This window comes from Acinonyx jubatus, chromosome E3 (assembly GCF_027475565.1).
Source record: "Acinonyx jubatus isolate Ajub_Pintada_27869175 chromosome E3, VMU_Ajub_asm_v1.0, whole genome shotgun sequence".
Taxonomy (NCBI): domain Eukaryota; kingdom Metazoa; phylum Chordata; class Mammalia; order Carnivora; family Felidae; genus Acinonyx; species Acinonyx jubatus.
This window is the reverse complement of record NC_069398.1, coordinates 5,431,784-5,441,117: the sequence shown is the minus strand read 5'-3', so window position 1 is coordinate 5,441,117 and position 9,334 is coordinate 5,431,784. Positions and strand designations below refer to the sequence as shown.

Here is a 9,334-nt window from a genome sequence, read left to right as displayed (position 1 = left end):
TGCACGCTTCCGCGTACCTGCACTGACCTCCCGCCTCTCTGGGAGCCGAGGCCCAGGAGAGACCAGCGCTGGCTCACGACTCGCGCCCCCACCGCGTCGGCCTCCCAAGGGGCGGCGGCGGCGGGGCAGGTGGGCGGCGGGCCAGGCCTCCTCCCCCAGTTCCAGGCGCTCGCTCGAGTCGCTCGGTACAGAATGAGAGCCAGGTGTCACCGAGGCCGCTCCCGCGCCTGACGACGGAGACTCGGACAGCCGGCGCAGCCGCCAAACCTCGCCGGTGCCACATCCCCTGGCCTGATTCCCGCGCTCCCGGACGTGACATCAGGGCCCGGTCCCGCCCCCCAACTTCCGGCTGCGGGCCTGGGCTCGCGCGTGCGCACAGGGAACCCTGCCGGTACCGCGCGAGCGTCTGCACGAGGTGGGAACGAGATGGAGGGTTCGACTTCCACCCCACCGTCCTCCTCAACCGCGGCCTCAGCCACCGCTCCAGAGACCCCTGCCTCCCTGGATCAGCTGGATCAAGGGCAGGTGAGTGGTCCCGTGGGGAGGGGGGCTGGGAGGCGGGGTGGCCACGGCCGTGCGAGACGCGGGGGGCCGGGCCGGGCCCCTGGCCTTCGCCGACGTCCCCGGAGCTTTGGGAAGAGGGTCGCCGTGTCGCGTCGCGCTCAGCCTGCCCGCTCCTCCTGCGCTCGGGGGGGCGCTCGCCGCCCCCAGCCCTGCGGCCTGGCCCTCCAGGTGGATGCAGGTACAGCCTGGGCTTCCGGCGTGAGATCCACCCGGCTCTGTTCCCCTACCCTTTGACTTTGGCAGATCGGGTAATTTTGCAAGCCTCCGTGACCTTGGGTTTAAAGAAAGTGTCTCTGCTGGTCTCGGTCAGGTCCCTGGCATAGAGTAATGGCCCCAGTATACGCTAGCTGCGTGTTGCCCTTTTCCTGGCATTGCCGCCTTCGCCACCCAGTTCCCGGGAAGCATGTTCCCACCTGGCGCGATAGTCGCCTTAACGTGGAAGAAAGAGGCTCTTTTCTGTAGACGGGCGCTGAGTGGATCCTTAGGTGGTTTCTGATGAGTCTGACATTCCTCTGATCCCAAATGGCAGGATCCTGATAGAGATGGTTATGGAGGTTGCCCATTAAAATAGAATTTGAGGAGGAAAAAAAAAAAAAAAGGAAAAATAGACGCGAGGAGGGGACAAATGCTAAATCATAAATCAGATTGAGAATGAATTTGTTCGTGTATCTCCACGTTGCAGATAAGAAAGGCAGTGGAAGCTCTGTTGGCACATTCCAAGTCCAGGAAAAACGCGAATGGATTGCTTCTGAATGAGAATGAAAATTTCTTTTTAATGGTGGTGTTATGGAAGATTCCAAGTAAAGAACTGAGGGTCAGATTGTAAGTTCTGATTTTCTGCCTTTGCCTCGGTTACCGGCTTGGTCGTTCTGTGTGTCTGTAACCATCGCCCTTTTGTTTCTAGTGCACATTTTGCAAATTCAAAATAAAAATATGAGTTGAAATGTGTCATTGCGCCTTAAAAAAAAAAAGAATTCACACATGCTTAAATTTTCTAAAAATGTCACCAGTTTTCTGGGGATTGATGTACAGTTCTGTTGAATCTGAAACCTGGGTTTAGAATAAATTAGTACAGCTTTTGTATTTGTATACATTCTGTTATCTTTCCATGTCATGTTAGTTTCAAGCTAAACTCGTGAGGTCCCCGACTCGCTCCTACATGCAGAGATGGTTACAGACGGCAGTGAGCTCCTTCTGGAAAACAAATCTATGGTGATCACACATTCTTCTTGCTCTAGGACTTTTAGGTCAGAGATCCCTTCTCTGCAGAGTTGACAGACTTAGCAAATAAAAATAGAAGTAATTTTTTCGTATAAGTAGGTCCCATGTAATATTTGGGACATAATTATACTAAAAAATATATATATATATATATATATATATATATATATATGTATATAACATGTCCTGTGTTCTCTCTGGCACCCCTGCCTCTGTGGGGTCCTTTTGTCTCCTGTCAAAAAAAAAACATAAGTTTTCTGGTCCTTGTTGGTTTGTTCAGCCTTTTTTTTTTTTTTTTTTTTTAAGTTTATTTCAGGGGAAGGGCAGAGAGGGAGAGAGAATCCCAAGCAGGCTCCCGTGCTGAGGTCGACAAGGGGCTCAGTCTCACGAATCATGAGATCAGGACCTGAGCTGAAATCAAAAGTCAGTTGCTCAACCGACTGAGCCACCCAGGCGCCCCTTCTGCTCAGCTCTTAAGGGTTATGTTGTTTATGGAATCCAGGGTTTTCTGCAGGGTAAAGTTCTGAAGCAGAACTATCCTCATGAAACCAGGTTGTTCACATTTTAGAACACATGCACTTGTAGCATCGTATAAAATGATAACTGCGTGTGTGCTGTCTTGGGTATCTTTGATTATATGTTAAGTCTGGTTATATCTCAAATATTAATTGATATTTTGGATGCTGGGTATTTGTGATCATTTACTTGAATCTTAAATCTGTCAAGACTGCTGAAAACTAGATGTATTTTTAAATGTTCTTGGTAGAGTATTTGCTTAGCATGAATGAAGTTTGTTCAAGTGACTGAATTTATTGTATATTCTGTGGAGTAGAAACATATATTTTGTCTGTTATAATGCTTTATCCCTCACTTCCTTCTCATGTATTTTGCAGGTCCTTGCCTCATGGTATTCGATCAGATTTAACAGATATTTGTTTACTTACCAAGGATGAACCCAATTTAACTCCTGAAAAGACAGAACGGTTTTACAAGAAGCTTTTGAACAAACATGGAATTAAAACCATTTCTCAGGTCAGGAGTGGTTAATATTTTCAGGGCAATGAAAAGATCTGATTCACTCTTTTGACTGAAGTGCTAAATCACATATTCCTGCACTACCTTATAATCTAGTATTTCTTTCCTAGGGATTTTAGTTTTTGTTTTTTTTAGTTTTTAAGGATTTTGTTCTTCAGCAATCTCTGTACCCAACGTGGGGCTTGAACCTATAACCCCGAGATCAGGAGTTGCCCGTTTCACTGACTGAGCCGGTCAGGTGCCCCTGGGAATTTAAGTTTTAATTTAATTTTTTCTTTTCGGTTCTCGCTGGCTTTGGTAGGACGGCTTCATCTTCTCTGTGATGGATGAGCTGTTGAGGTTTCTTGACCCCAGAGCTCACAGGTACAGCAGTACCTTTATTATCTTGAAGACTTCACAAAAGACTTCTCCGTTAGGTCACTGTCGTGGCTTGTAGTCACCGGTGTCCTTTCTTGATGTGGGTCCCAGCCCATTTGTGCCTCCGTCGGTGAGCCCAGCTCCCGGCACGTCGCGGGTTCTCACCGCAGGTTGACTGAACTGTGTGGCTCTATGACGATTTAAGATCCAGACCCAAGTTACCGCTTGAGTGTTTCTCCTTCTTGGTCAAGTCCTTAACTTTTGGGGTTTTTCCTCTTACGTTTCTAGATCATCCCTCTGCGAACTTTAAAGACGGAATACAAACCCTATGAAGCCAAGCTTCGCCTGCTGGGCAGCTTTGACTTCTTCCTCACTGATGCGAGAATCCGGCGGCTCCTGCCGTCGCACCTGGGGAGACATTTCTATCACAGAAAGAAGTAGGTTGCCTCGCAGTGGCTGCGTCTGAGCCCCGTGGACGTCACCCGTGCGCGTGCACTGTGCTCCAAGCGCCTGCGTGTCGTTACAGGGTTCCCGTTCCTGTAAACCTTCTGGCCAAGAATTTATCCAAGGAGATCAACACCTGTATAGGCGGGACTGTCTTGAACATCTCAAAAAGTGGTTCTTGCAGGTAGGGAAAAAGGTGCTCGTGTGTGCCTGTTTAGTCTCCTGTTCATTCGGTAATAATTTTGTAAGCTGTCTCTTACGAGATTGTGTGAATGAAAACCAGATCTTTCTATTAAAACTAAAGTCCATCCCTACCAAGCATGTCATTCCCTGGAAGCAGCTGCCCCTTAGAGCTTTCCACAGTGATGTAAATGGTCTCTATCAGTGTTCTCTATATAGGACTGAGGGTATACAGAATATGGATAGAGAGAGAATCACAAGCAGGCCTCACACTGACAGCACAGAGCTCAGAGCTCAGCACAGAGCCCAACACCGAGCTCAAACTCCTGAACCGTGTGCTCATGAACTGAAATCCAGAGTCAGAGGCTTAACTGACTGAGCCACCCAGGCGCCCCCCCCCCGCCGCCTTTTAAAAATGTTTATTTATTTTTATTTTTAGAAGTATTTAGTTTTTGAGAGAGAGTGAGCGAGCGCCCATGCACACAAGCCGGGAAGGGTCAGACAGAGGGGGAGAGAGAATCCCAAGCAGCCTCTGCACTGTCAGTGCAGAGCCTGGCACGGGGCTTGAGCTCACCATGACCTGAGCCCAAGCCAAAAGTCAGACGCTTAACCGACTGAGGCACCCAGGTGACCTTAAATAAACATTTGTTTATTCATTTTGAGAGCATGCCCGTGTGCGCACAAGCATGGGGCGGGGCAGAGGGAGAGCAAGAGAGAGAATCTAAAATCTGTTGAAACCCTAAAGATTATAATGTTTCTACCTTACGTTTCTTTTTAGGATTGTGTATTTAGATTTCTCACATACCTGCCTGTGCTGCGTTTTGAAAAACAAAAAATTTTTTTCATATATTTTTCTAACGTTCATTTATTATTGAGAGAGTGAGAGAGAGAGCGCACACAAGCGGGGAGGGACAGAGAGCGGGGGGGCGGGGGGGGAGGAAATCCGAAGCAGGCTTCAGGCGCTGAGCTGTCGGCACAGAGCCTGACACGGGGCCCGAACTCAAGGACTGTGAGATCATGACCTGAGTCCAAGTCGGACACTTAACCGACTGAGCCACCCAGGCTCCCCGAGAAACAAATCATTATTATTGCTTAAACAACTTATTCTTGAAAACCTTCTTGTCTGCTGCCGTGTTACATTTCAGTACCATCCGCGTTGGTCACACGGGAATGGAGGTCCAGCACATCATTGATAACATCATCGCGGTCACGAAGAGGCTTTCCCAGAAGCTGCCAGAGGTGCGGTCTTAACAGGTGCAGCAGTCGGTGGTTCGCGCAGGAGAAACGGGACGTGGACCGACAGTGTCGTTCTTGTCTCTGTTGCAGAAGTGGGAGAGCGTGAAGCTCCTGTACGTGAAAACCGAGAGGTCCGCTTCGCTTCCCATCTTTTCCTCGTTTGTCAGCTGTCAGGGCGAAGCCAAAGGAGTGCGCACTCCTAGTCAGAAGAAGAAGGTGAGTCAAACTTGAAACACCAGGTGGGCTTCCTCGCAGGCGTGATCGTGGCCCAAGGAGAGCGGGTTCCGTTCCTGCCTGACCTTCCGCGGTTTCCAGGGCTCGTGCTTTTAGGTGCCTTGTTCCCGCTTTCCTCCGAGATCACTTCATGGTGGTGTGAATGAAGTATATTGAGGTATGATGTAAATATCTTGTGTTTGTTGATCATTTTTGGTTTCCCTTGAGTGGGGTGAGTCAGCTCGGTAGGGGCCTGTGTAGCGGCAGGAGGAGCTGAAAGAAAACCAAAATCGAGCGTGTTAAGAACTTTCCTGTGGACAGCTTTGATGATTGCGTGAGGCTAACAGACAGCCGTCAGTTTGGGTCTGTAGGCTTTTAGTACTATCGGTAGAATGAGAGCAAATTATTTTGCTATTTTTGCTCTGTTTTGGACCAGTCTCCTAGTTTGGTGACGCTTTTTATTTTTTTTGTTTTTTAATGTTTATTTATGTTAGAGACCGCGTGAGCGGTGGAGGGCAGAGAGAGAGGGAGACACGGAATCTGAAGCAGGCTCTGGGCTCTGGGCTGTCAGCACAGAGCCCGACGCGGGGCTCGAACTCACCAACCATGAGATCATGACCTGAGCCGAAGTCAGAGGCTTAACTGACTAAGCCACCCAGGCACCCCCCACCTTTTTTTTTTTTAGCCATGTTAATCATGTTCCGTGGGTTTTTAATTTTGGTATTTTAATTACACCCCCCCACCGCCCCCCCCACCCCCTGCTTCTGGAAGTTGTATGTTTGTTCTTTTTCACACTGGCTTTACTTCTTTTAATTTCCTGTTACCTATCAGTCCTCTTGTTCACCTTCATTGTTGGAACACTTTAAGCACAGTTGCTTCACTGTCTGGTCATTCGAGTAGTGGAGATCCTGGTATCCCAGCCTGTTCTCTGTGCCCTTTGGTTCCTTGTGGACTCGGTCATCTTTGACAATGTCGTGGTCGTCGCATTGGAACATTATTTGTAGAACTAATTTGAGGTGTAGGGTGAAGGTCTTTCTCTAGAAGATTTCCATTTAAGTCTCTGGGCCTTGGCTTGGGACTCCCTGAAGGCAGATCAAAGGCTTGAGATTCCCTGAGTGATTCGGAGCAAACCATGCCGAGAATCTGCACTCCTCCACTTCTGTTCATCTTCGCCCTGAGAGCATGACTCAGTAGGGTCCCAGCTTATGGGGGGGGGGGGTCCTCCTAGGACCCCTGCCTGGTGTGGACACTGGAGTTTGATATCTTTCCACCCACCCCACCCCCTGTTAAAACAAAAATTATTGATTAGCCAGTACTCACAGCAAAATTTGCTTCTGGACTCACTTACCCATGGGGTCCTTATTTTAGATGTCTCACAGGTAGTTGGTTCATTGATGCCTTTAAGAAAAAAAATTTTTAAGTATTTCATCCCACTTTTACTTGTTTTCATTGGGAGAATGACCCAAAATAAAAGACTGCCATTATCAGAAGCAGGACATGTGAATTTTTTTGCCATCTGTCAGCACATTGATTTGAGGAGTTTGCAAAAATGTTGGAATTGTTGGCTAACATGGAATTTACACACTATTATGGGGGTCATTTAACAGTGGTCTGTGGTAAGGACAGTGGACCCCTGGTTCTATAAACTTCTTAATCTAACTTCTGCCCCAGTCTGAAGTAGGGAAAAATTATCAGTTTTTTTTTCTTAAAACTGTTTTGAGATGTAATTCACATCAGAATACTCTACAATTTAGGATAATTCTTTTTTTTTTCTTTTCCTTTTAGGTTTTTTTTTTTTTTTGAGAGAGAGAGAAAGAGTGTGTGTGTGTGCGTGTGTGTGTGCGTGCGTGCGTGTGCACGCGCGCGCGCGCCCCCGCTCACAGGCCAGGGAGGGACAGAGAGAGGGGAAGAGAGAGAGAGAGAGAGCGGGAGAGGGAGGGAGGGAGGGATGGAGAGGGAGAACGAACCTTAAGCACAGTCCGCACAAAAGCACAGAGCCCAATGTAGGGCTTGATCCCACAACCCTAGGATCACAACCTGAGCCGAATTCAAGAGTTGGACACTCAACCGACTGAGCCACCCAGGCATCCCTAGGATAACTCTTAACTCACCTATAAATCAGATCACCTTGCAGAAGCTCTGACTGCACACCTCATTGCTTCCAAGTCCCCATATGTAGTTCTGTGAGAGCCAAGTGCAATTGAGGTTCCAGTGCTGGTGTTGTGGTTTGTTTGCTTAGAGTTGCCACAGATCAAAGCACTTTCCAGAAGCTTATGAATAATGAGAATTGCAAGTTCTAAGTCTATGACATTTATTGACCAACAAGTGTATTCCCTACTAAAGTTAGGCTTGGAGCTTGGTGTGGCTTTTTTGTTACTGGGTTTTTTGTTTGGTGTTCTGGTAGGAATTAAAGAAAAAAGAAAAACAAAAAGAGTATCGTGAAAAACAGAAGGAGAAGAAAAGAAGCAAAAGGCTTACGAAGCAGGCCAGAAAGGCCTCGTCGGCCCCGAAGAAAGAGGAGGCAGGCCCTGGGACTGGCGGTGCTCCGGTGAAGGACCCCACACCCCCGAAGGAGGCCCGAGCGTGTGGGAAGAAAGAGAGTAGTCGAGTAAAAGCCCAGAATAAAGTGCAGGACGAATCCGAAGAGGAGCTTCCTCAACTGGTACCAATAGAGAGGACTCCAGCGAAAGAAAACGGAGAGGTATTTCTATTGGTGCTAGTGGCCGATGGCTTCAGTGCCCCCGTGTGTCAGGCAGGCCCCACTGAGCCATGCGTGTAAGAGGCATTGCAAGGACGGGGGCATTGTTTGTCCCTAGTGTATTTCCAGCAGAATCTGTCGTAGCAAAGATCCCGAGGTCATAGATGAAACTTACCAGGTAGACCCAGAAGCCTGGGAGGGGCTTCCTTTGCCCTGTATTGGAGTGATGTGCAGTGAACACATTCGTCTGTGTATCTCGGATTCAGGGGAGGGGTGGTCTTGTTAATAATTCTGGGACACATCGCCTGTGGTTTTCAAAAGCAGGCCGGGGCAGACATTTGGGCACTGGTTCAGTTTCTGACAGTGAGTCCCGGGTCACCACATGATTAATCTTTGGAAATGTACCAGGGCAAGGGCAAGCTTGGGTGCTGGGTCCTGCCTGTAAAACCTTTCAGACCTGGTGAAGACAGTCACTCTCGGAGTTCCATTGTCAGGGGCCATTTTTCCCTGCACTTAACTCTTATTTTTCTTAGATGCAAAAACAAGCCGCAGGAAAGAAGTCTCCAAAAAAGAGTCCCAATCCCAGCGCACCTCGTGGGAAGAAGAGAAAGGCCCTTCCCAGTTTCGAGACCCCGAAGGCTGCGGAGCCCAAGACCCCAGGTAGCAGCCCGGGCAAGAAGCCAAGAATCAAAGAAGAGGCGGGAAAAGAACCAAACTCTTCACTGGGCAAAAAAGACCCAAGACAGGTGACCAAAAAGCCAGGGGCCAAGTTCCTCACTACTCCTAGTAAGTCTGCGAAAAAAGCCCCCCACGCCCCCAAACAGTGGCCCAAAAAGTCCAGAGTGCCCCAGTCGACCTAAAAATCAGAGACTCAAGCAGAAGGAATCCTCCAGACTTCCTAAAGAGCTTTTTAAAAAATGCCTGGATCCCGCCCCTGCCCGGCGCAGTCTCCTCGAGGAGTGAGGGCCAGACTTAAATACTTGGTAAAACCTCCGCAAGCAATTCTGACGGATGTTGGTGGGCGTGGGAAGGAGTAGTTGTGAAGGAGACCCATTTTTTAAGTTCCTTTTCCATGTATTTGCTAATGTAACAGAGGGAAAATACAGTGCTTCTGTGTGGTTGCTTGTTATTAAAGTGTAACGGCTTCTGAGTAAACTCTTGGTGCTCCCTATCTTGTTGGTTTTCCTTGAATCCCTGCGATGGGACCCCTGTCCCCATCTGCTGTCACCGTGGGTTTTGCCTAGGCTCCATTACCCTAGTTTGTGCGAACCTTCCCAGCCCTTGTCCGCCGGCAGGGAGGGGCTCGCTGCCTGGCACTCAGCTGTGCAACTTACAAGAAGCCCTCGGCGGGTTTCGGAATCAAATAGTCGATGTTGGTGGTAGTCG

General features: G+C 48.6%; 1 protein-coding gene across 1 annotated transcript; it reads left to right on the top strand.

The window, feature by feature from the left end:
- Positions 1 to 360: 360 nt before the first annotated feature.
- Positions 361 to 9,119, top strand: RSL1D1 (ribosomal L1 domain containing 1). Its single transcript, XM_027043230.2, has 9 exons — positions 361 to 525; positions 1,247 to 1,386; positions 2,679 to 2,817; positions 3,466 to 3,614; positions 3,704 to 3,805; positions 4,947 to 5,040; positions 5,128 to 5,253; positions 7,655 to 7,951; positions 8,482 to 9,119. Exons 1-9 carry the CDS (start codon positions 427 to 429, stop codon positions 8,806 to 8,808), a joined length of 1,473 nt encoding a protein of 490 aa, XP_026899031.1. The 5' UTR covers positions 361 to 426; the 3' UTR covers positions 8,809 to 9,119.
- Positions 9,120 to 9,334: the final 215 nt, after the last annotated feature.